Genomic DNA, 26,865 nt, shown 5'->3' with positions numbered 1-26,865 from the left:
CACCTTCTGCTCCCCATAATGATCCTGGGTCCATGCTCCCAGAGGGATAAAGAATAGGGGAGCCATCAGGGGAGGGGATGGGATACAGAGTTCTGGTGGTGGGAATACCGTGGAATTGTACCCCTCTTATCCTATGGCCTTGTCAGTGTTTCCATTTTGTTAAAAAAACTTTTTTATTATCTTTATTTATTTACTGAATAGAGAAAGAAATCAAGAGGAAGGGGGAGACAGAGAGAGAGAGAGACAGAGAGACACCTGCAACCCCGCTTCACCACTCGCAAAGCTTTCCCCCTGCAGGTGGGGACCAGGGGCTCGAACCTGGGTCCTTGTGCATTGCAACATGTGCGCTCAACCAGGTGCACCACCACCGGCCTCCAGTGTTTCCATTTTATAAATAAAAATGACTTTAAAAAAAGATAATGCCAGGTAAAACTGGTCACAGGGTGATTTGTTAGAGGGTGCACTCAGCCACTATTTTCTAAGCGCTTCCAAGTCCCCAAACACCGAGCTAAGGGCTCATGGCCCTGACCTTTTCGGCAGGCAGTGCACTCCAGGCCGGAGGAATGTTCAAGTTTCACCAAGACCCCTTGGGGACCCGGGAAGAGACCAGGAGCCTCTCTGGAGGGCGGGAAGGGGGCGGTGCACAGGTGGGGCGGGCCGGGGGGCGGGGCGGCAGCCTGCGGTTCCGGGATCCGGGGCTCCTTCTGCGCCGCCGCCTAGGGCGTGCGAACCGCTGGCCGCAGCTGGTGCGCGCATGTCGGGCTGCGCGGGGTGGCGGCGCTGCCCGCGGGCTCTGCGGCGCGGCCGGGGCCCGCTACTGACCGCGCTGGCGCTGCTGGCGCTGGCGGGACTGGGCTCCGAGCTGCGCGCACGGCGCCGGGCCGGGGCGGCCAAGCCCGCTCCCCCGCGCCCGGGGCGTCTCGACCCAGTCCTGCCCCGGCCTCCAGTGCCCGATCACGCCCTGGGCGCGCGGGGCCAGGCGGTGCGGCTGCAGCTGGAGGGCGAGGAGCTGCGGCTGCAGGAGGAGAGCGTGCGGCTGCACCAGATCAACATCTACCTTAGCGACCGCATCTCGCTGCACCGCCGCCTGCCGGAGCGCTGGAACCCGCTGTGAGTCCGCACATGGAGCTGGGGGACGAGGGGGGTGCAACAGGTCGGAGCCTCAGTTTTTTCCCCTGTGCATTGGTGGGTGGCGCTGGGGTCGCGTCCCTCTCGGTAGTGGGCGCGCAATGGGGCGGGAGGGGTGCAGGGAAGTTTCAAAGAACGAAAATAGAAAAATCTTGGCAAACGCCAGCATCTGGTACTGAGCGGTCTCTTGACCTTCCTCCCTGTCCAGAGGGCTGTCTTTAGGTCTGTAAAGTGGGTCAGGACTCAACAGGTTTGAGGTCCCACCTAGGTCCCACCGCACCTTCAATCTAGAACTACTCTGTTGTCCTAAGGATTCCTGAGGTTGGTGACGCGCCCCATTCATTTTTTTTCCTCGGTGCGTGCCCGCGCCCATGAATGAATCAGAAGGGAAGGGTGCAGCTAGCAGGTGGGGCAGAAGGTGGCTGGAAGGCCGAGGCAGGCATTCTTCCTTCTGTCCTGGAAGGCTGGAGCGACAAAGAGTGTGGAAGGGCTCTTGGTTGCAGTCCAGCCCGGCTCGCTCCCGTGGGTGGTGCAGCACCCAACCTGTGGTGCTGTGGTCAAAGGCCTAGTTCCTATCTGGGCTATGGCTGGGAAGGCTGTGCCCTCTGCCAGGTGAACAGAGAACCAGCTGGAGAAAGACACCCCCCCCCCATTTTTCTCTCTCTTGGGTCAAATATCTGAAGGCATGCTCATCTCTTGGAAACCACAGGCTGCTTTAGGGGAAGCTTTCAGGTCACACCCAGGATTCCAGTCACTCCATGTGTGATCCGGTGTTGGCTTTTGGGTTCATCTGCTCTGCCATCTTGGGCAAGATTTCCATCTTTACCGGACCTCCGCTTCCTTGTTTGCAAAGTAGGGAGTCACTAGAAATATACACCTACGAACTCATTAATAAGGCACCTTAACATCTGGTCGCACACTGTGTACTCAGTTAATCGTTTTTCTGGCCTCCCCTGTTGCCAGTAACATGCTCAGGAGGTTACTTCTGAGAGTCCTGCCAAAATATATATATATATATAGGCATAAAGTCTTTCTCTTCCGGGTTTCAGCTTCCTTTATTGTCCCAGGTTGTTAATATAATTGAAACACAGCAGATGACCTGTGGGGCTGGTGTTATCCTGTCTCCATGGTGACACAATTGCCCGGTGCCCTATCAGGATTTGCTTATAGATTGTGCCGTTGCATTGACACTGGGAAATTAATCCCAACTCAGCACGATAAGGAATGTGAATGCTGCCTGCTTTTAATTCCTGAAGCAAGGCCTCTTGGGTTATTTTTTCCCTCCCTGTGGAGAGAGGTGAGCTTGGTTTGTCTGTTGCTTTCAGCTCTGGCAGACCTTGGGGCATCTGTGTGGCCAGTAGGGCCAAGCCCTTTCATGAAAACTGTTGTAATTATACTTCCTCCTGGAGTAAGGCCCTAACCAGGTTCTTGAGACTTAGCCGGAGAAACCAGAATGGCAGATTATGAGTTCGTTGTTCTGGGGCAGTGGGGATCAATGGGGTGGAGATGGTGGTTGGGAGATGGGGGTGGGAGTGATCCCTTGGGAGTGTAAGAGGTGTGGTTAGGGTCTCTGGATATTTCAGGAGGGAAAACCTGGTCTGACCAGGGAGGAAAGGCTATGTCCACCTGTAACAAGCAGACCTAGAAGAGAGCTGACCCAGAATTCAGTTCTGTGTCCTCCTCCCTTTTGAGTAGAAGCGATTCTTTTAAACAAAATTATTTATTAAAGAGAAAGAGGAAGAGACAGATTTTCACATGAGACAAAGAGAGAGAGAGAGAGAGAGAGAGAAAATGTGCTAGTTTACATTATTCTGTTACATGCAGTATTGGGAATCAAACCCAGAACCTCAGGCATGAAAATCTGAAGTTCTAATCATTGAGCTGATTCCCTCAGCCACTTAAATAAAAGGTTTATTTATTTTAGGAGAAAGAGAAGGACTGAAACACTGCTTCACAATGTATAGAAATGAGCCTGGGGGGCTTCACCCATGCAAGGCCTGTTCTCTGACTGTTGAGTTATCTCCTTGGCCACCAATTATGTGTCCTTTTTTAAAAAAAATTATTTATTTATTGAATAGAGATAGAAATTGACAAGGGAGGGGAGAAAGAGAGGTGCTGGCACTAAAATTCACTGCTCCTGGCAGCCTTTTGTTCCATTTTATTGGATGGGACAGAGATAAATTGAGAGGGGAGAGAAGATAGATAGGTAGATAGGTAGAGAGAGACAGACAGACAGACAGACATCTGCAGACCCGCCTCACTGCTTGTGAAGTGTCCCCTTGCAGGTGGGGAATTGGGGGCTTAAACCCAGATCTTTGTGTGGGTACTTATATCCTTAGTAAGCTAGATAACAATAGGAGAGAGGGAGAGGCTGGGAGAGAGGGAGAGGTGGAGAGAGAGAGAGAGTGACCAAAGGGAAGAGACTCCATCATGCATGGATTCCTTTGTGCTGCTGGTAGTGGGCACACCTTTGTTGCTAGTTGTTATTGCTGGGCTAGCATGAGGGTGTTTCTTCCCAGGCACATGCTCTCTGGGTTGGAGAGAACTCCACCGGAGCCAACCTGAGCTGCTGCTTACTCAGCCATGCAGGAGAGATACCAGGAACTCATGGTGGAGCTGGAACGCAGTGTGCCTTTATTGATCAGAGACAACGCTTTTATATCTTAGAAACCGGAAGTGGCAAGACGGAAAAGGAAATGGCTAGGAAAAGGGATAGAGAAAAGGAAAGAGGGGGCTAATGGTAGAAACTCCCTTAGCAACTGTTGCGAAGGTTTTAACCGGTGGGATTAATTAATACCCTGAAGGCAGGGCGGGTCTGGAGGTAGAAAGAAGATAGATCAGGCAAAACGAAGATTATGTAAATCGGCCATAGTGTCAGCAATGGAGGATGGAGCAGGGGGGCTGCCCGACAGTCATAGCACTGATTCCAGGAAGAGGATGATGATGACAAGGACTCCCTGTACGGAGTCTCTATACTTTCGGGCTTGCAGAACTTCTTCACAATTGCCGTCTCTTTGAGCCTCGCTGCCTGGCAGTTCCCCTTTTGTGCAATGGCGGCTTGCTTGTCATTCTCACAGCACTGTCTTTGGAAACACATCACATATGGTGTGGACATTGGCTATGTTTCTTTTGCTTCCAGGAAAAGGTTGTAAACTGGAGGGTAGTTTGTAATTCCTATCAGCCCCATTTTGTGGGACTCCAAATGGTATCCTTCCATTAATGATTAGTTTGAAACTCTAGGAGATAATTCAGTTTGGGTTAGTAATTTTGGAAACCTTTGTCCATCCCTTTGTTTTCACTCATTTTGGGCCCTTATGGTTAAGGTGTGTCTCTTAACTCGCATTCTGTTTGCGTACTAAATAGAAATAAATAAAATAATCCAGACTGATTAAGTAGCTGTGCCTGTTTAGAGTTATCATGCTTGTTAATACTCTAGGGTTTGATTCTATCATCTCAGTTTGTGCTTTGTACTTGGTATGCCTTTATTTATTTATTTGTCTCCAGGGTGATTGTTGGGGCAATAATTGCAAATTGCAGGGTTGTTGCACTATGAATCCACTGCTCCTGTGGCCATTTTTAAAAAAATTATTTATGTATTTATTTATTTTCTTGGATAAGACAGAAAGAAAGTAGAGAGGGGGAGAGAAAGATAGACACCTGCAGACCTGCTTCATCGCTTGTGGCTGGAACCCAGATCCTTGCTGGGTCCCGTGCTTCAGGCTGTATGCACTTACCCCAGTGTGCACGTAACCCAGTGGTACACCTCTGTCTTTGTGGTTCTCCACACTTTTTTCTCACTGTTTTTTGAGTTAATAGAGTAACCTTCTCTCCCTCTTTCTCTCTTTCCTTTTTTCTCTTTCTTTCTTTCTTTCTTCCTTTCCTTTTCTCTTTCTTTGTTCCTTTCTTTCCTTCTCTCTTTTTTCTTTGTTTGCTTCCAGGGTTATCACTGGGACTCGGTGTCTGCACTGCGAATCCACAGCTCCTGTTGGCCACTTTTTCTTTCTTCTTTCTTTTTTTTTTTTTTTCTAAGTTTTTATTTATAAAATGGGAACACTGAAAAGACCATAGGATAAGAGGGGTACAACTCCACACAATTCCCACCACCAGAACTCCATATCCCATCCCCTCCCCTGATAGCTTTCCTATTCTTTAATCCTCTGGGTGTATGGACCCAGGGTCATTGTGGGATGCAGAAGGTGGGAGGTCTGGCTTCTGTAATTGCTTCCCTGCTGAACATGAGCATTGTCAGTTTGATCCATACTCCCAGCCTGTCTCTCCTTTCTTTTTTTCTCCTTTATTTTTACTTGACAGGACAGCAAGAAATTGAGAGGGAAGGGGAGATAAAGAGCAAGAATGAAAGACAGACACCTGCAGACCTGCTTCACTGCTTGTGAAGTGACCTCCTTGCAGGTGGGGAGCCAGGGGCTTGAACCCAGATCCTTAAGCATGGTGATATGTGTACATACCTGAGTGTGACACTGCCTGGCCCCCTCTCCCTACCTCCCCCTTTTGCCTCCAGGGTTATTGCTGGGCTCGGTGCCTGCACCATGAATCCACTGCTCCTGGAGGCTACTTTTTTCCCTTTTGTTGCCCTTGTTGTTTTATCATTTGTTGGTATGCATGAGACCCCTTCTGTTTCATTTGGTTTAAATCCCCCCTGCTTAACACTATTCTATTTACATAACCACTGTTAACAAGTTCCACCTCCCTCCAGGGCATTTGTGGTTCAGTGATAGGATTCTCGCCTGCTCCACCCCCTCCTTGTCACACCCTGATCCCTTCTTTGTCACACCCTGATTTTCACCAGTCACTTTTCTCTCCACCCTCTCTATGTCACATCCTGTTTCCACCCTACTTGGGAAGTATATATAAAGACAGCATTGTGAGTTTTAGAGTACTTTACCTTTAGTTTAGCTCAGCTCAGCTTAGATTGTGCTGCGTCCTGCATGAATAAAGAGATACTGCCTACAGCTCAACTATGAGTCCCTGGTCATCTGTTACCTGCCCGTGAAGCCAGCCCGGCGAAAACAACATAACCCATCGAAAACAACAATCATTGTTGTGGTTATTATTATTGTTGTTATTGATGTTTTTGTTGGACGGGGCAGGGAGAAATGGAGAGAGGAGGGGAAAACAGAGAGGTGGGGAGAAAGACAGACACCTGCAGACCTGCTTCACCACCTGTGAAGCGACTCCTCTGCAGGTGGGGAGCCGGGGTCTGGAACTTTATGCCTGTCCTTGTGCTTTGTGCCTTGTGTGCTTAACCAGCTGCACCCTCCCTCCCTTTTTCAATCACGTTGTTTTCCTTCTACTGATTTGCAGTTACCTTTAGTGGTAAACTTGAAAGTCTATATTTAACTTCACAAAGTCTAAAGTTAATCAGTAAGGTAAGACGGACCCTAGATGCCTTAATGCTGAGAGGGGAGATAACTCACTGGTGGAGAGCATGGGGACAGCACGGACAGCACCGGGGAGCTCTATGGATGATGGAGTGATACTGTGGTATCTTTCTTTGCTCTTTGTTCCTTCCTCACTTCATTCTCTTGCAGAAAAATAAAGAATGAAAACGTGAACTGGTGAGGCTGCTTGGTTGTGTCCTACATGAGCAAGGTCCTGGAAAAGAACAAAACCAAGAAGCTCCAAGATGCAAAAAACAAAATCAAGAACCCCCAGACAGTAACACTGCTCCTCTTACTCCTCAATTTGCATGCCAGTTTTTTTTTTTTTTTTGCCTCCAGGGTTGTCTCTGGTGCTCAGTGCCAGCAGTAAGAATCCAGTGTTCCCAGAGGCCATATTTTCCATTGTTATTGTTGCTGCTGCTGTTGTTGGATAGGACAGAGAGAAATTGAAAGAGGAGGGGAAGACAGAGCGAGGGAAAGACAGACACCTGCAGACCTGCTTCACTGCTTGTAAAGCGACTCCCCTGCAAGTGGGGAGCCGGGGGCTCGAGCCTAGATCCTTAATCCTGTCCTTAAGTGCACTATGTGCACTTAACCCAGTGTGCTACCTCCTGCCCCCCCATATGTCTTGTTTTTATAAACCAAACATACTTTGTTTATGCCTATTGACAGGTGTACTTTTTTCTTTGCCAATCACTCTTTCCTGGCTAACTTTTTCTTTTTTTTTAATTATTTAAAATATTTATTTTCCCTTTTGTTGCCCTTGTTTTTTATTGTTGTTGTAGTTATTATTGTTGTTGTCATCGATGTCGTTGTAGTTGGACAGGACAGAGAGAAATGGAGAGAGGAGGGGAAGACAGAGAGGGGGAGAGAAAGATAGACACCTGCAGACTTGCTTCACCGCTTGTGAAGCAACTCCTCTACAGGTGGGGAGCCGGGGGCTTGAACCTGGATCCTTACGCAGGTCCTTGCGCTTCACGCCACGTGTGCTTAACCCGCTGGGCTACTGCCGGACTCCCCCTGGCTAACTTTTTCTCTGACTCTCAGAAATATTTCTGGTTGCCTTTTTCCCTGAACAATGTCATATGTTGATCATTACAGAGACAATTATTAGTGTAAACTCTTTGTTTGGCTTATCTGAAAAAAAAAGATTAATTCATGTTTGCAAAAGATAGTTTTGTAGAGTGTATTTGAGGTCAGTAACCTGGAATTTGAACATAATACCCCATTGTTCCCAGGCGGGCTTGCACCATTGCGGTGAGAAGTCTTGGTTGGAAAGTTACACTTGCCTGACATTCTTTTCTCTTTTCATGTTACTCACTTGAGGATCCCTTTTATTTATGTAAGTATTTCAAGTGTCCTTATTTTATGTGTTGTATAAAGCACTGCATATCAGCTATATAATGCAATATCATAGAAGACACTTACATTAGAACTTAGTAACTCATATATATGTGTTTATTTTATTTTATAATAATAATTATTATTATTTTTGCCTCTTATCATACTACAAATCCACTGCTCCTGGCAGCTATTTCCCCGACACACACACATTTTTATTGGATAAGACAGAGAGAAATTGAGAGGGGAAGGGGAGATAGAGAGGGAGAGAGAAAGACAGACACCTGCAGGCTGACTTCACTGCTTATGAAGTGTCTCTGATGCAGGTGGGGAGCCAGGGCTCAATCTTGGGTCCCAAACCCAGGTCCTTGGGTGGGTTCTTGAGCTTAGTACTTTGTGCGCTTAGCTTGGTGTGCCACTACTCAAGCTCCCTAGATCCACATTACCATATATATAGTTTTTAAAATCTTTGTTTATTGGATAGAGACAACCAGAAATGGAGAGTGAATGGGGTGATAGAGAGGGAGCAAGACAGAGAGACACCTGCAGCCCTGCTTTCCCACTTGCAAAGCTTTCCCCCTGCAGATGAGGTCTGGGGGCTGGAACCGAGGCCCTTGTGCTTTATAACATGTGCGCTCAACCAGGTGTGTCACCACCCGGCCCCAGATTCATATTTTCTTGTTCCTGCACTAGGAGGACTTTTAAGGTTTTCTGTGAGCTGAATTACACATTTAAATACTTAAAAAAATTAAAAAAAATCAATATGGGGGGGTACTCTAAAATAGAAAGATTTCTCCAAACATTTTAGCCTGCTAGTAGTCAGAAATGAAAGTATACTCATTTAAAAATAACTGTCGGGGCTGGGTGGTGGTGCACCTGGTTGAGCGCACATGTTACAGTGCACAAGGACCCAGGTTCAAGCCCCCTGGCTCCCCCACCTATAGGGGGAAAGCTTCACAGGTGGTGAAGCACTGCTGCAGGTGTCTCAGTTTCTCTCCCTCTCTATCACCTTCCCTCTTAATTTCTGGCTGTCTATATCCAATAAATAAAGAAAATAATTTTTAAAAAATGAAAAAAATAAACTGTCTTCTTTATTGGCGCTCTTTTGGCTAAAAATGACTGAAACCACAGTGTAAACTGACTTAAGTATAAAAGAAAATATATTGACTTCCATCCCAGAAAAATGGGCTAGATAATATTTTTTAAGTTTTTTTTTTTTTAAATTTCCTGGGACAGACTTAGGTATACAGTATTGTGGGCCAAACGCAGGGCCTCATGGGTGCTAGTCCTGTGCCTTACCCACTGAACCATATTCCTGGCCACAGGGCCTGAGCATTGCATTAAAAAGAAAGACAAGCCTATTAAAATGTTATGAAAACTGGAGCTCCCTCCCTCAGTGCTCTGTTCCATCTCTTTCATTGAAGAAAAAGAAAATGGGGGGGGGGGGCTGGCCAGTAGCACAGCGGGTTAAGTGCACATGGCACAAAGCTCAAGGACCGGAGTAAGGATCCAGGTTTGAGCCCCCGGCTCCCCACCTTACTGGGGGGTCGCTTCACAGGTGGTGAAGCACGTCTGCAGGTGTCTGTCTTTCTCTCCCCCTCTCTGTCTTCCCCTCCTCTCTCCATTTCTCTGTCCTATCTAACAACGACATCATCAACAACAACAATAATAACTACAATAAGGATAAACAACAAGGGCAACAAAAGGGGAAAAAAATAGCCTCCAGGAGCAGTGGGTTCCTCATTTAGGCACTGAGCCCCAGCAATAACCCTAGAGGCAAAAAAAAAAAAAAAGGAAAAAGAAAAGAAACAGAAATTGAGAACCACTGAGACGGTTCACCTGGGAGGGGCCTGCTTTGCCGTGCGTTCCATCCAGATTTGAGCCCTGCGTACCTCACGGGGATACAACAGCTGTGAGGGAAACTGTGGTGCAGGGTTTATTTGATAGGACAGAGAGAAACCGAGAGGGAAGAGATAGGGAAAGAAAGGGGCTGGGTGGTGGCGTGCCTGGTTGAGCACACATATTACAACATGCAACAACCCAGGTTTGAGCCCCTGGTCCCCACCATCTGCTTTGCAAGTGGTGAAGCAATGTTGCAGGTATCTCCCTGTCTCTCCGTCTCTATCACCCCCTTCCCTCTCGATTTCTGGCTGTCTGTACCCAGCAAATATAAGAGAAATTAAAAAAAAGAAATTTATATGAAAAGAAAGGGAAGAGAAAGAACCCTGCTGTAATTGCGTCACTGTTCATGAAGCTTCTCCCTTGCTGATGGGGAGTGAGGGCTTGAACCCAAGTCGTTATACAGGTAACATGAGCTTAGCCAGACATGTGAGCCACATCCTGCCCTCCTCTCTTTCTGTCTGAGGTGTCTCTCGAAAAAAAAAAAAAAAAAAATTCGGCCCAGAGTGGTGAGACTGCATGTGTGCACTGGCCTCTCCCCTCTTCCCCCTCCCTCAGACACTCACGCACGCACGCACTCACTCACTCACTTGCACACCCTCGCACGGAAAATGGAAGGAGAATGAATAAAGGAAAGGTTTCCTCTGTCTTAACAGTAAATTTACTTTGGAGCTTCATTTTGTTCCCAAAGCAAGTTCTCACTGAGATGTGCAAAGGGGAAATATTGTTCCTGGAGGCAGACTGGCAGACATGCTGAAAGGAGATATTGAACTCTATAAAGGAGACCGCCTTTAAGGAAAATTTCCAAGAAAAAGGCAGAAACCACCACGGCAAGAAAACAAAAGGGAAGGGCATATCTGAAATGATTGCTCAGTGAAGTCATTTGCTATGGAAAGCTAAAGAAATACCATCAGGCTTTTTAAAAGTAATTTTTCAGTGTTGGTCCATATTCCCAGGGGGATAAAGAAGAGGGAAGCTTCCAATGGAGGGAATGGGACACAGAACTCTGGTGGTGGGAACTGTGTGGAATTGTACCCCTGTTATCTTACAATCCTGTTGATCATTATTAAATCACTCCTAAAATGTTTTAAAAAGTAATCTTTCCTTGTGTCTATAAAGAGATCACCATTGTTAACATTTTTGGCATGTTTCTTTCTGTTGTTTGTTGTTATATAATGTGAGCATGTACACACAACACATTGTTATTTACAGAGTGGGTCTAGGGCTGTTTATAGCTTTGTACGAGGCCTTTTGGATTTGACCTTATAGTGTGGCTACGGCCTTTCACCTTTCTGCCTTCTCTGAAGATATGGTTTGGGCTGGCCTTGTATACAGTTCTGCATGTACTCCTGCTGTTTTAAAATACTTATTTCTTCTGCACTATTGAAATAATTTACAGCTTCTTTTTTTACTCTTATAATGTTAAAGGAAAAACATCTGTAGAGGTCAGGTGGTGGTGCACCTGGTTAAGCGCACAGGTTACAGTGCATAAGGATCTGGGTTCAAGCCCCTGGTCCCCACCTGCAGGGGGAAAGCTTCACAAGTGGTGAAACAGGGCTGCAGGTCTGTCTGTTTGATCTCTCAATTTCTCTGTCTCTACTCAATAATAAATAAATAAATAAATAACATATTTAAAAAGAAATATTTGTGACTAACCTTCAGATTTCTTTTATTTTTTCTTTAATTTTTTAATTTATAAAATGGAGATATTGACAAGACCATAGGATAAGGGGTATAATCCCACATAATTCCTAACACCAGAACTTTTTTTTTTTTTTTTTGCCTCCAGGTTTATCGCTGGGGCTTGTGCCTGCACTAGGAATCCACTGCTCCTGGCAGCCAATCAGCTAATTTTTTTCATTTTTTTTTTTTATTGGATAGGACAGAGAGAGATGGAGAGAGGAGGGGAAGACAGAGAGGGGAAGAGAAAGACAGATGCCTGCAGACCTGCTTCACCACCTGTGAAGTGACTCCCCTGCAAGTGGGGAGCTGGGGGAACCGTGATCCTTATGCCGGCCACATGTGCTTAACTTGCTGCGCTACCGCCCTCCCCTCACCCTTTCCCCACCCTCAGATTTTCTTTGATGATTCTCTTAGGTAAGAAATTCTTAGAAATGTTGATATGAAATTCATGAGATCATTTAAAAAATTTGGACATTTTTCAGAGTTCTGCCAAATTGTTGCCCAGTTATTCTTGTGATTCAAGGAGAAGAAAATAGAGGTCCTTTGTACACAGTCTAGAGCGACACTGATAGGACGTTAGTTTTCATAGAACAGTGAGGGCACCAAGAGAGGAGTTGGTGTATGGTCACAATTTTTCTGTGCTTAAGCAGGTTTTGTGTGTTTTTGCCTTCCTATTTCTGTTCATCATTATTAGCATAATGCTTGATCCCAAAATGTAAGAGGTGCTATCCGACCAAAGGATAATTCTTCAACTTGAATAAATCTTAGTTTTGGAGACTATACTTTACTCATCGGACCATTTCAGTTAGTTTGAAACTAAAGTATTGACTTAATTTTTTTTTTCCTGTTATAACCGAGAGGAAAGAGGGACAGGAGTAGGGAGAGGCACCACTGCAGCCCTGCTCCACTGCTCATGGAGCTTCCTGTGCTGCTGTGGGGTTCTTACTGGTGCGCTGGGGCTGCGATGGGACTTCAACCCAGGGCTTCTTGGGTGGTAAGGCGCACCCTCTACTGGGCAAGCTATCTCCCAGTATCCAGAGTTTTAAAAATATATATTATTAGTGATTTAATAATGATCAGCAAGCTTTTAGGATAAGAGAGGTACAATTCCCACCACCACAGTTCCATGTCCCATCCCCTCCATTGGAACCTTCCTTTTTTTTTTTTTTTTGCCTCCAGGGTTATTGCTGGGCTCGGTGCCTGCACTACGAATCCACTGCTCCTGGAGGCCATTTTTCCCATTTTGTTGCCCTTGTTGTCATTGCTGTTATTGTTGCCATTGATGCTGTTGTGGATAGGACAGAGAGAAATCAACAGAGGGGAGGGGAGACTAGTGGAGAGAAAGATAGACACCTGCATACTTGCTTCAGTGCTTGGAGGTGACCCCCCCCCCCCCGTCGGTGGGGAGCTGGGGGCTCGAACCGGGATCCTTACGCCAGTCCTTGTGCTTTGCGCCATGTGCGCTTAACCCGCTGCGCTACCGCCCGACCCCTGAGACCATTTTTTCCTTCTTTATTTATTTTTAAAAATTTTTTATTTATAAAATGGAAATATTGACAAGACTATAGGATAAGAGGTGTACAATTCCACACAATTCCCACCACCAGAGCTCCGTATCCCATCCCCTCCCCTGATAGCTTTCCTACTCTATCCCTCTGGGAGTATGGACCCAAGGTCATTGTGGGATGCAGAAGGTGGAAGGAAGGTCTGGCTTCTGTAATTGCTTCCCCGCTGAACATGGGCATTGGCAGGTGGATCCATACTCCCAGCCTGTGATTCTCTTTCCCTAGTGGGGCAGGGCTCTGGGGAGGTGGGGCTCCAGGGCACATTGGTAGGGTCGTCTGTCCAGGGAAGTCCGGTTGGCATCATGGTAGCATCTGGAACCTGGTGGCTGAAAGAAGAGGTAACATATAAAGCAGAACAAATTGTTGACTAATAATGACCCTAAAGGCTGGAATAGTGCAGATGATGATTTGGGGGTCTCCATTTGGAGAAAGCTACTAGGTCTATTTTAGATATATTCCAAGGGGCCCATAACTTTACTAGTTTTTGCTTGAGCCTGACATCTAATATGCAGGTGGTGGACGTAGGTTATTGTCTGGGAAAATGTCATAGTTGGAAAAAGGACTAGAAAGATGGATTCCACACAGTTCTTACCACCAGAGTTCTGTATTGGAGCTCCAGTGCGCAGTCGGTTAGTGCGTGGTACTTAGAGTTCTGTATCCCATCCCCTCCAGTGGAAGTTTCCATATTATTATTATTATTTTTTTTTTAAATTTTGCCTCCAGGTTGATCGATGGGACTCGGTACCTGCATTAGGAATCCACTGTTTCTAGAGGCCATTTTTCCCCCCCTTCTCCTCCTCCTCCTCTTCCTTCTTCTTATAGGATAGGGCAGAGAGAAATCGAGAGAGGAGAGGAGATAGAGAGGGAGAAAGACATCTGCACATTGGTGAGGTCGTCTGCCCAGGAAATTCTGATTGGCCTCATAGCAGCATCTGCAACTTGGTGGCTGAAGAACATTAAGATATAAAGCAGAAGGGCTGGGGAGACAGCATAATGGTTATGCAAAAGCCTTTCAAGCCTGAGGCTCTGAGGTCCCAGGTTAAATCCCCAGCCCCACCATAAGCCAGAAATGAGCACTGTCCGCGTGTAAAATAAAATAAATAAATACAAAATTTAAAAAATTAAAAGAAAGAATTGATTTTATATATATATATATATATATATATATAAAACCAACCTTAAAAATAAAATAAAATAAATAAATAAGATATAAAGCAGAGCAAGTTGTCTTCTAACCAGAACCCTACGTTTCATCCTAAATGCCGCCTCCTTCGTCAACTCTACCATGGTTGCTCCCTCTCCCATCCCAGGACCCATTCTCACTTTCATCCTAGCGCAGCCACTTTCTGAAACGACTGATTTACGGGGGCCGGGTGGTGGCGCACCTGGTTGAGTGCACATGTCACAGTTCTCCAGGACTGGGTTCGAGTCCCTGGCCTCCACCTGCAGGAGGGACATATTTGTGAGTGGTGAAGCAGTGCTGCAGGTGCTTCTCTGCTTCCCCTCCCTTTCGCTTTCTGGTTGTCTCTATCCAATAAGTAAATAAAGAGGAAAAATAAAAACTAAATGATTAAGTTACTTGATTCTTATAATCCGGAAGTTCCCAGGAAGCAGGAACTTGGTCTTTGTAGCACATAGGAGGTGATCAGGAAGTTCCTGGTGACTGTCAAGGAGTCCACATGTGCCGATCCTCATACATCTCTCTCTCTCTCTCTCTCTCTCTCTCTCTCACACACACACACACACACACACACACACACACACACACACACACACACACACACATCCTTTAATGCCTGGGAGCCTGATTGGTTCTACACACACACACACACACACACACACACACACACACATCCTTTAATGCCTGGGAGCCTGATTGGTTCTACACACACACACACACACACACACACATCCTTTAATGCCTGGGAGCCTGATTGGGTCTTCATCATTTCTTTGCTTCTCTATTCCCAGTTCCTCCTTTGGTCTAGTCACTGGCCAACTCAGCTTCACACCCTGATTTACTTCTTCTTCTTTTTTTTTTTTTTTGCCTCCAGGGTTATCGCTGGGGCTCCGTGCCACCACTATGAATCCACTGCTCTAGGTGGACATTTTTTCCCATTCTGTCAGCTAGGACAGTGAAAAATTGAGAGGGGAGGAGGAGATAGAGAGGGAGAGAGAAGGAGAGATACCTGTAGACCTGCTTCACCACTTGTGAAACGTTTCTCACTGCAGGTGGGGAGTGGGGGCTCGAACCCGTATCTTTGCGTGGGTCTTTGTGCTTAGTACTATGTGCACTAAATCGGGTGTGCCACTGCTCAGCCCCTCACCCTGATTTACTTCTTGATATCCCTCCGGGGTTTCTGTTCTTGCTTTATCTTGCTGGCAGTTACTTTTTGCTGACAATTTCCAGGCCCTGGAGGCCCCATGAAGTCTGTTATCAGTCCCTACCAGCGAGCACAGTGACCCGCTACCCCGCTGCACGGAGGGGATTACTGGTTCCTTTCACTCCCTGGAGACTTCACAGAGTGAAGAGGGAAGGGGTGGCATGGGTGTTGGAGGCATGTAGTCAGTGTCCTCCGCAGAGCCTTACTTTATGCTTTGGATTCAACGCTCCACTGCAGGGGTACAGGTGGCGCCAGGAGGAAGCAGGACAGGCAGCCATGGGGCAAGAGTAACGGGGTGATGTGGATGGAGGTGGGGGCCAGGTGCCCAGGGACTTTCCACAAGAGGGTCACATTGAATTAATTTTGTTTTGTTTTGTTCTTTTGTTTTTTATTTCGTTTTTGTTGCCCTTGTTGTTTTGTTGTTATTATAGTTATTATTGTTGCTGTTATTAATGTCATTGTTGGATAGGACAGAGAGAAATGGAGAGAGGAGGGGAAGACAGAGAGGGGGAGAGAAAGACAGACACCTGCAGACCTGCTTCACCGCCTGTGAAGCGACTTCCCTGCAGGTGGGGAGCCCGGGGCTCAAACCGGGATCCTTACTCTGGTCCTTGCACTTCGCGCCATGTGCGCTTAACGTGCTGCGCTACCGCCGGGCTCCCATTGAGTTGATTTTGAAAGAGGGCAGAGAAATTGGCAGGTGGGGGTGTGTGGTCTGAACCAAGCCTGGAAGTGGGAGTGGAAAAGAAGCAGACAGACAGGAAGGCTGCAGGCTGGATGGGAAGAAGAGGCTGTCTTCCTTCGCTCTGGGCTCTGCTTAGTTCTTAAGTTGCTGACGCCTGAAAATTGCTTTCAAGCTTAAAAGCAACATCTGCACCCCAGAATGTCCCTGGGTCCATACTCCCAGAGGGATCAAGAATAGGAAAGTTATCAGGGGAGGGGATGTGATACGGAATTCTGGTGGTGGGAATTGTGTGGTGTTGTGCCCCTCTTATCCTATGGTTTTGTCAGTGATTCCTTTTTATAAATAAATAAATAAATAAATTAATTAATTAATTAAAAAGAGTAGGAAAGCTGTCAGGGGAGGAGATGGGATATGGAGTTCTGGTGATGGGAATTGTACCTTTCTTATCCTGTGGTCTTGTCAGTGTTTATAATTTATAAATAAAAAATTTTAAAATTTTTTAAAAAAATTAAAAAAGCAACATCACACAGTCCAGCCTTGTTTAGTATTATTTTAGAAAACCTTCGAGCCTCTACGGGAACACAGGAAGCTCTAGAACACGCCGGCAGATTATTTTCCATTCCCCCCCCCTCCCAGGTGCATTGTGATCTGTGTCCCAGGTACCACTGTTTCCAGACCAGGTTGGACACCACTGTCTCCAGACCAGGTTGGGCCTGCTGCATGCATTTGACAGGCGGGTTCTTGCTTCTTGAACTTGTGCTCCCTGTGCAGGTGCAAAGAGAAGAAATATAACTATGAAGAGTTGCCTACGACATCTGTTGTCATTGCCTTTTATAATGAAGCCTGGTCAACTCTCCTTCGGACAGTGTACAGTGTCCTCGAGACGTCGCCAGACATCCTGCTAGAGGAAGTCATTCTTGTGGATGACTACAGTGATAGAGGTGAGTCCCGACGTGTGATCCTGGAGGGGCGTGTGCCCCCAGGCTTCCAGGCATAGTGCTTGGAAGTGAGAGTGTGGCAGGGGAGACTTCCCGTGTCCCCCTGTGCTCAGCTTCTACCATTGTGGAGCTCAGCACCTGGAAGAGGACACACATCACACAGAGAGTGACATGCCACAGGGCAGAGGATAAGGACTTGCCTGGTCTGGGTGCTCAGGTGATAGCAGTTGCTCTGAGTCTTGCAGGATGAATGATTTGTTGGCTGAGAAAGTGGAGGAGGGAGAGAAGGACAAAGAATTTGGGAAGAGGAGCCAGGCGGTGGTGCACCTGGTTACGGCCATACAATACAGTGCACAAGGACCTGAGTTCAAGCCCTTGGTCCCCACCTGCAGGGGGAAAGCTTCATGGCTGGTGAAGCAGGTGACTGTCTTTTCCCCTCTCTATCTTCCCCACCCCTCTCAATTTCTCTCTGTTTCTATACAATAATAATAATTTAAAAAAGAAAAATGTGGGAACATGGGAAGACTTTGAGGCACTTTGCTCCATGGGTAGTGTCTTATCTGCTGGGGATTCTGGAAGGCAGCTGCTTTTGGGAGTCCTGGCAGGAGGGAGGTAGCAGCGTTGGGGCAGTTGGAGAAGGGTGCTGAGGTTAGACACTAGGCCATGGTCCTTAGGGCCCTGAGAACCAGGCAGGAGAACAATTAGGCAATCCTTCTGAGTTAGAGAGCAGTGGATGGTGTGCAAGGAAGCTTGTGTGCGTGAGTGCGTGTGTGTGTGCGTGCGTGTGTGTGATGGGGGGTGTGGATGGCTGGGGGCAGGCTGCTGGGGGTGATCTGGTGAAGAGACAGAGGCTTGAGAGTCAGGTGTAACTGAGGGGAGGGATTTTGAAGAGCTGCCACCGCCCAGGCCTGGTGATTGGCTGAGGTTCCAGGAGGACCCTTAGGTGTCCGAGAAAGGGGGTGCTGTGTCAGAGCTGGAAAGCCACGAGGGGCAGGAGGGGCATGTCTGGGCTGGGGAGAAAGGGGAGTGTTTGGCTGTTTTTAATGTGGTGACAGGTAGTGAACCCTGGGTTTGGTGTGTGTACAGGCACTGAGAAGCCTGCCTGTCCCAATTAAAAAAAAAAAAAAAGTATTTCCAAAGGGAGAGAGGGATAGACAGAGGGGAAACACCCAGACACCGTCTTGCCATTCATGGAGTTCCTTTGGGGCTGTCATGGCACTTCATGCTGGGGATTTAACCCAGTGCCTCAGTGTGACAAAGTGTACACTCCACTCACCGAGCCAGGTCAGTCCCTAGACTTTGAGTCTGGACATGTTGAATTTGACATGAGGTCAAAAGGGGCAGTCCAGAGGGAGAAGTGAAGGCAGAGAGAGGCATTCTAGAAGGGTCCCAGCTGGGGATCTGGGACCCAGCAGTTCACTGGCAGTTCAGGTTGGCTCTTGATATATTTAATGAACATTTTTTGACTCCTAACTATGTGCTGAGCACTGTGCAAGGCACTGGGGATCCCAAGGGAAATGAGAAGCAAGTCTTTGTTTTCACAACATTCAGATTCTATGGAAGTGGGTGGAATAGGAAACAGCAAACAAACGGCAAGAAAAGTTGTGTAGAGAATATACCACCACAGGCTGGTTAAGCGGCACAGCAGACTTCCATGTTGGTACCACCACAGCAGGCTGGGTAAGCAGCACAGCAGACTTCCATGTTGGTACCACCACAGCAGGCTGGGTAAGCGGCACAGCAGACTTCCATGTTGGTACCACCACAGGCTGGGTAAGCAGCACAGCAGACTTCCATGTTGGTACCACCACAGCAGGCTGGGTAAGCAGCACAGCAGACTTCCATGTTGGTACCACCACAGCAGGCTGGGTAAGCGGCACAGCAGACTTCCATGTTGGTACCACCACAGGCTGGGTAAGCAGCACAGCAGACTTCCATGTTGGTACCACCATAACAGGCTGGGTAAGCGGCACAGCAGACTTCCATGTTGGTACCACAGCAGGCTGGGTAAGCAGCACTGCAGACTTCCATGTTGGTACCACCACAGCAGGCTGGGTAAGCAGCACAGCAGACTTCCATGTTGGTACCACCACAGCAGGCTGGGTAAGCAGCACAGCAGACTTCCATGTTGGTACCACCACAGCAGGCTGGGTAAGCAGCACAGCAGACTTCCATGTTGGTACCACAGCAGGCTGGGTAAGCAGCACTGCAGACTTCCATGTTGGTACCACCACAGCAGGCTGTGTAAGCGGCATAGCAGACTTCCATGTTGGTACCACCACAGCAGGCTGGGTAAGCGGCACAGCAGACTTCCATGTTGGTGCCACCACAGCAGGCTGGGTAAGCGGCACTGCAGACTTCCATGTTGGTACCACCACAGCAGGCTGGGTAAGCGGCACTGCAGACTTCCATGTTGGTACCACCACAGCAGGCTGGGTAAGCAGCACAGCAGACTTCCATGTTGGTGCCACCAGAGGCTAGAGTTCAACACTGTGTTGGTCTCTGTCATGGAGACAAAGAAATGGGACTGGGCGGTGGTGCCCCTGGTTGAGCGCATGCATTACAGTGCACAAAGGCCTGGGTTCAAGACCCTGGTCTCCACCTGCAGGGAGAAAGCTTCACAAGTGGTGAGGCAGGGCTGCAGGTGTCTCTCTGTTTTCTCTCTCTCTTCTCCTTCTACTCTTCTTCCCCCCTCAGTTTCTCTCCATCTCTGTCCAATAATGAACCAATAAATAAAATCGTAAAATAGATAAATTCTTTTTAAAAATTACAGTAGTAACATGCAGCACATAATGAAACACAGTGCCTCATTACACACTAGGACATAGCACAGCATTACATAAGGACAGCAAAAGCAGAAGGTGCTAAGAAAGAAAAGAGGAAGTAGGGACGCAGCTGGTTAAGCACACACTACAGTGCACAGGGACCTGGGTTCAAGCCCCTGGTCCCCACCTGCAGAGGGAAAGCTTCACGAGTGGTGCAGCAGAACTGCAGATATTTCTTTGTCTCTCTCTCTCTGTCTCACCCCTTCCCTCTCAATTTGTCTTTGTCTCTATCCAATAATAAATCAAGAAGATAAAATAAAAGAAGGCTTCTCGGAGGAGGTGACCTTTGGAAGTATAAACTAGAATGTAGAGGAGGACACAGCCCATGAAGGTCATGGGGAGAGAGGCCCAGGCCCAGCGGCCCCAGGTATAGAAGCTGCCGGTGGTCAGGCTGGAGCAGCCAGGCACTAGCTTGCCCATAGGGCTTAAGTATGAGCTGGCAGGAGCCTCCAAGGGGGCCTGGCGGGCAGGAATTCACTATGCTTGTGAAGAGTCTGGCTGCTGGTGAGGAGGGGGCCAGGTGAGGAAGTGCAGGGCCTGTCCTGTTAGCACTAGATGGTCAACGGCTTTGACTTGGTCGGGGCTGGCTGTGTGGACAGAATAGCAGTCTTCCAGTAGACCTCTGCTAAGTAGCTCAAGTGAGGATAGCTGAACGGAGGGGAAAGTGATGTCAAGGATGTGGCAGTAGAGAAAGCCGTGGGCGTGTTGCTAAAGTCTGTTTCTACCAAAATCCCCATCTCTGGGCCACCTATAAGGGTAGCTTAGTGGGAACCCTCCTGTTTCAGGCTGGGAGCCTGATTGGCTGCCTTCAAAGCCTGCTGTGTGTGTCCTAATTGGTGGGTGTGCTTAACTGTTCTCACCAAGCCTATACAGAAACTGATTTCCCTCAAGGGGGCCAGGAGATGGCTCATCCAGCTGAGCTCACACTTTTATTGTGTCTGAGGATCTGGGTTCGAGTTTCCGGCCACCACATGGGATCACCTGCATGGAGGAGGCTTCACACAGGCTTGCTCTGGACTTCCTCTCTCTTCTCCGCGGTGCAGCCCGACACCTGACCACCACCACAACAACACTGAAGCACTGCTGTGGTGTCACCTCTCCTCTCTCTCTTCTCTTTCCATGTCTGTCTCTCACCCTTGACTGAAAAAATAAAAAGAGAGTCAGCCAGGAGTGGTGAAGCAGGGCAGGCATGGGGCCTCAGCAACCACTCTGGTGAGAAAAGGTTGATTTCTCTGTTACGCCATAAGTCTGCCGTGATTGTCTGCGGAAGGTATGGCCCGAAGCTGGTGTCAGTCAGAGACTCCACCACCTTTAGGAAGTTGTGTGCCTGGGATCGGTGCACACCCGGCCTGGTGTTCACCCTCTGCTCACGCCCATCAGCCAGGAAGGACCTTGAGGACTGGGAACCATACCAGCAAGTTGCCTTCACATTCCTTTGAGCCAGAGCAGGGTCACCTGGCTAGAACTAGTTGCAAGGAATGCTGGGAACGGTCGTGTTTCTGGTGGGTGGTCACAGCTTACGACCAGGGAGACAGTGATTTTTTTTTCTTTTTTTAAATATTTATTTATTTTCCCTTTTGTTGCCCTTGTTGTTTTATTGTTGTAGTTATTGTTGTCATTATAGTTGGATAGGACAGAGAGAAATGGAGAGAGGAGGGATAAAGGCAGAGAGGGGGAGAGAAAGATAGACACCTGCAGACCTGCTTTACTGCCTGTGAAGTGACTCCCCTGCAGGTGAGGAGCCAGGGGCTCGAACCAGGATCCTCATGCTGGTCCTTGTGCTTTGTGCCATGTGTGCTTAACCTGCTGCGCTACCGCCCGACTCCCGATAGTGACATTTTTTTTTGGGGGGGGGGATTTTGGCATTGCTGACAGCATGTGCGTCCCACTGTAGGTGGAGGCTGGAGGAGCTGAATTTGGGATGAGTCTGAGGTGAGCTTTAAAAAAGTTATAAAAACTTCCAAATAGAAAAGGGATTGACTGGCTAGAAAAACAACTTAACTTGGGAATTTGGAAGTATGTCTAGACACCAAGGCCCATCTAGCAAAGCTCATAGAGAAGAAGTGGGGTTTTGGTTTAATGTCGGGTAGAGCTGGGTGATATTAATAGTCTGTACATATTTGGGCATCTCCTAGGGAAAGTCATGGCGTGGGGTAGAGCTTGGGACTTCATTCCTCCAAGCCTAAGCGCTAGCCACTCTAACACCCCTCAAGCTGCCCAGGAGTTATGTATTATTATATAAATACATACATTGTTGGGAGAAGCTCCAGGGCCTCATCCTTGCCACCTCTCTGACCCATTTAATTAATTAATTTGTATCAGAGCACTGCTTATCTCTGGCTCATGGTGATGTGGGGGATTGAACCTTGGACCCCCAGAGCCTTAAGCATGAGAGTCTGTTTGTATAACCATTATGCTGTCTCCCCCACCCCCAATTTTAATTGTTTTAGAGGAGAGAGAGAGAGAAAGTGAGTATGTTTGTGAGTGTGTGAGTGTGTGTGTGTGTGTGTGTGTGTACAAAGCACTTGTCATTTATGGACTTTCACTCCTGTGGTGCTGGGGAGAGAACCCGGAGCTCATGCATGCGGAACAGGTTTTCTACCCCTGAGACCACTTCCTTGTTCACTCTGAATTTATGTGTGTGGGTGCTCACTCTGGGTGACCTTCAGGGACTTGAATTCCAGCTTCCACACTTGACATCTTTATAATATGGAGTAAAGACATTAATCCATGTCCAACCTTGACTTGACACCTATTCAATCTTAAGTAGGGACACTAATCCACATCCAACTCTGACTTCAACCCCTATAGTATTGGGTATTATTGGATCCTACTTTCTAGAGACTTGTGGGGATTAGATGATATCGACTGTCTGGCAGGCAGTAATAACATACACTCTTTCCTTCTTTCTTCCTCCCCCCTTCTTTTTTCTTTCTCTTTTTTTTTTTTTTGGCCCCCGAGGTTTTATTGTTGGGGCTTGGTGTCTGCATTATGAATCCACTGCTCCTGCAGGCCATTTTTTTCCCCATTTATATTGCCCTTGTTGTTGTTATTGTTGTCATGGCTGTTGTTGTTGGATAGTACAGAGAGAAATGGAGAGAGGGAGAGAGAAAGACAGACACTTGCAGACCTGCTTCACTGTTGTTGGATAGGACAGAGAGAAATGGAGAGAGGGAGAGAGAAAGACAGACACTTGCAGACCTGCTTCACTGTCGTTGGATAGGACAGAGAGAAATGGAGAGAGGAGGGGAAGACAGAGGGGGGAGAGAAAGATAGACACCTGCAGACCTGCTTCACTGCCTGTGAAGTTGCAAGTGGGGAGCCGGGGGCTTGTACCAGGTTCCTTACGCAGGTCCTTGCGCTTTGCGCCATGTGCACTTAACCTGCTGCGCTACCGCCTGACGCCCATCTTTGATTCTCTTTTTCTTTCACCAGAGCACTACTCAGTCCTGGCTTATGGAGGTGCTAGGGATTGAATTTGGGACCCTGGAGCATCAGACGTGAAAATCTTTTGCAGAACCATGGTGCTCCTCTCTAGTCCCGATAACTTATATTTTTATGAAATGTTTTAAAACGGAAACTTTCTGGGGGCTGGGCACATGCAGCAGGTTAAGTGCACATGGTGCTAAGTGCAAGGATAGGCACAAGGATCCCGGTTCGAGCCCCCGGCTCCCTACCTGCAGGGGAGTCGCTTCACAGGCGGTGAAGCAGGTCTGCAGGTGTCTGTCTTTCTCTCCCCCTCTCTGTCTTCCCCTCCTCTCTCCATTTCTCTTTGTCCTATCCAATAGCCACAACAACAACAACAAGGGCAACAAAATGGAAAAAATGGCCTCCAGGAGCAGTGGATTCATATTGCAGGCACTGAGGCCCAGAGATAACCCTGGAGGCAAAAAAAAAACCAAAAAACTGAAACTTACCAAGCTTCCCATAAATATGTTAACTTGGAAGCCAATAATAAACAATTTCTCCTTGGTAAATCAAATAGAACTTATAGGGTTCTGTGGCAGGCAGGAAATAAGTATAAACCCTCCACCATCACTCACTACTGTGGGCTGAATCTTCCTTCCCTGTCCAAACCGCTTGTGAAGCAGGCAAGATGCCCAAACTGAGTTCGGAGTTAAGAAGTCTTGCTCTGTCCTCCCCTACCCCTCCACCCTCCTGTTCTGCAGTCAGTCTGAGCTTGAGGAAGGGTATCTGCCCTCCCAGGGGCTAGGGAGGCGGTTCAGACAGACAGAAAATGAGCTCTGGGCAGATCCACGCCAAGAGCAGGGAGGCTGCATGGGCATGGCTGTGTGAGGGCTTGCACTGCACTAACTAGCTCTGCCTGAGAGCTACCTCTCTCATTCCTGCCATCAGCTTACTTAAAGTTATATTTAGGACTGGAAAAATAATCAATCTCTGCATGTCTACTTTTGTTTTTTTTTTGAGTGTCAAGGATACTTAGGGAAACATGTCCACAAAGTATGGTGTGACCTAGGACTTGGTAATATTTTCTCCCTCACTGATGAGTGAGGACTTGGAGAGAAAGCCTACATGGATGTGGGGAGAGGCTCTCATTTTTTTTTTTTTTACTTTATCTGAGGGCTTCCCACCGCCTCCCTTGGACTGATGAGGGGTGTGAATCAGGACTTCTTGTCCCATCCTGAAGCCTGGGGTCAGAACCAGCTAGGGGTACGTCCTTTCAGCTTTGAAAGTCTCTCTTCCTTTATTGCAACATAAAACAAACATGTCCTTCTGAAAGCTTTCATATTTTAAAATAAGGATGGAGATTGCAGGAGAAAGCTTGGGAGGCAGTGTTAACTAAGCCTGTGGAGCAGAGCCAGAAGCCCTGGGTTTATTCAGTCCTGGCTGCTGAGCTCACTTGCTTACTCTGGCAAGATCCTCAGCCTCTCTGACCTCACCATTCCTCTCTACAAGATGGGGATTGTAGCCGCACCATCTCATCATTCTCATAAGACTCACCTGAGTTATATATAAATCACTGGTAATAAGCTCAGCAGGCCAGCTAATGTTGATGGGTTATTATTATTGTTATTACTGTTATCACTATTGCTGTATCAGCGGGAATGTGCATTTGAGAGCATATATGGTAATATGATCACATAAACTTATGTAAACACCACTCCACACAGATAAAATATTTTTATTTGTCCACAATGAACAAACCAGTGAAGTTTCTATTAACATGTTATAAAAACAATTGACATTTCTTATATGCTTTTTTTCTTTAAATAGAAAAATAATGTATTCTTTCAGTGGAACTGGAACCTCTCACATATGAGATTTGGGCTATTTTTCTTTTCATTCAGATAGTTATGCACAGCACTGAAGTTCCCTCCACTGTCACCACACCTCCTGTGCCTCTGTGTGCATGGCAGTGCAGACACCCTGCCTGCTGGGGTGTTGCTGTGTTCCTGTTGGGATTTTTTTTAATGCTTTTTAAAAACTATAGTTTTGGGCCAGGCGGTGGAGCACCTGGTTAAGGGCTCACACTATAGTGTGCAAGGACCCAGGTTCAAGCCCTGGTTCCCACCTGCAGGGTGGAGAACTTCATAAGTGGTGAAACAGGGCTGCAGGTATCTCTCTGTCTTTCTCTCCCTCTCTCCTCCCCCTGTCAATTATTTTTTAATAATTGATTTTATTATTTTTTTTTACCAGAGCACTGCTCAGCTCTGGTTTAGGGTGGTGCAGGGGATTGAACCTGGGACTTTGAAGCCTCAGGAATGAAAGCCTCTTTGCATAACCATTATGCTATCTACCCCTGCCCCCCTAAATTTCTTGCTGTCTCTATTCAATAATAAATAAATAAAATATTTTTCTGAATTTAGTTTTATTTATTTATTTGTCTTGGAGAGAGACAGCAAGAAATTGACAGAGAAGAAAAAAGGAGAGAGAGAGAGAGATACCAACTGACTGACCTGCACTACTGCTTCACCACCTGTGAAGCCTACCTCCTGCAGGTGGGGACCAGGGCTTTGAACCTGGGTCCTTGTGCACTGTGATATATGCACTCATCCCTGGCAGACGGGGAACCGGGGGCTCAAACTAGGGTCCTTGAGCCAGTCCTTGTGCTTTGTGCCAAGTGCGCTTAAGCCGCTGCACTCCCACCCAACCCCCGCATGTGCTACTTTTAATGCAGTACTGACTGGAGATAGTACCTGGGGCCTTGCACATGCCTGAGACCACTGAGTCCCTCCATGTCCAATTCAAAAAAGAAATCTGTTTTACTTAGAGAGATATAGAGAAGGAAGCGACAGGGAGAGACACCAGAGCATCGCTCCACCATTCCACTGATGAGATTCCTCTGTGCTTTCACTTTTCTGAGACCCAGGGCCTTGAACACAGCTGCACTACCTTTGCTGAGCCAACTCTCAGCCCTGGTGCGTGCTTCTTGCTGGGGAGTAGTTGGTGGTTCCGGCATTTTCTGCTGCAGCCTCCCCCTACCTTTGAGTTATTTTCACCTCACCAGGTGCTGGGTGAGGTGAGGCTGCCCCAGGTGGCAGACAAAGCAGTGGCTTCTATCTATCTTTTTCTTTCTTTTTAAATATTTTTTGTTAGTGGTTAAATAGCGATTAAGAATATTGTAAAGTAACAGAGGTATCATTCCACACAGTTCCCACCACCAGAGTTCCATGTCCCATCCCCTGCATTGGAAGCTTCCTTATTCTTTATCCCCCTGGGAGTATGGACCAAAATTCTTTATGGGGAGCAGAAGGTGGAAGGTCTGGCTTCTGTAATTGCTTCTCCACTAAACATGGATGTTGACAGATGGATCCAAACCCCCAGCCTGTTTCTCTCTTTCCCTAGCGGGGCAGGGCTCTGGGGAGGTGAGGTTCTGGGGCACATTGGTGAGGTCCTCTGCCCAGGGAAGTCAGGATGGTGTCATGGTAGCATCTGTAGTTGGGTGGCTGAAAGGTGGCAAGATGTAAAGCCGGACAAATTGTTTAATAAACAGGAACCCAAAGATAGCAATAGAGCAGATGACATTAGAGGTCTTTGTGTAGGAAGAAGCTAGGAA

General features: G+C 47.4%; 1 protein-coding gene across 1 annotated transcript in view; it reads left to right on the top strand.

Annotated features, from left to right (window-relative positions):
* Positions 1 to 701: 701 nt before the first annotated feature.
* The window catches only part of GALNT12 (polypeptide N-acetylgalactosaminyltransferase 12), a 49,976-nt gene continuing 23,812 nt past the window's right edge, over positions 702 to 26,865 (top strand). Inside the window, exons 1-2 of the mRNA XM_060199106.1 lie at positions 702 to 1,110; positions 16,856 to 17,025. Coding sequence (XP_060055089.1) covers positions 755 to 1,110; positions 16,856 to 17,025 — 526 coding nt within the window. The 5' untranslated portion in view covers positions 702 to 754. The remainder of the gene's footprint in view (positions 1,111 to 16,855; positions 17,026 to 26,865) is intronic.

The sequence above is a fragment of the Erinaceus europaeus genome, chromosome 10 (genome assembly GCF_950295315.1).
Source record: "Erinaceus europaeus chromosome 10, mEriEur2.1, whole genome shotgun sequence".
In the NCBI taxonomy this organism is placed as follows: Eukaryota; Metazoa; Chordata; class Mammalia; order Eulipotyphla; family Erinaceidae; genus Erinaceus; species Erinaceus europaeus.
Note: the sequence above shows the minus strand (reverse complement) of the source record. Positions and strands in the feature narration are given on the sequence as shown.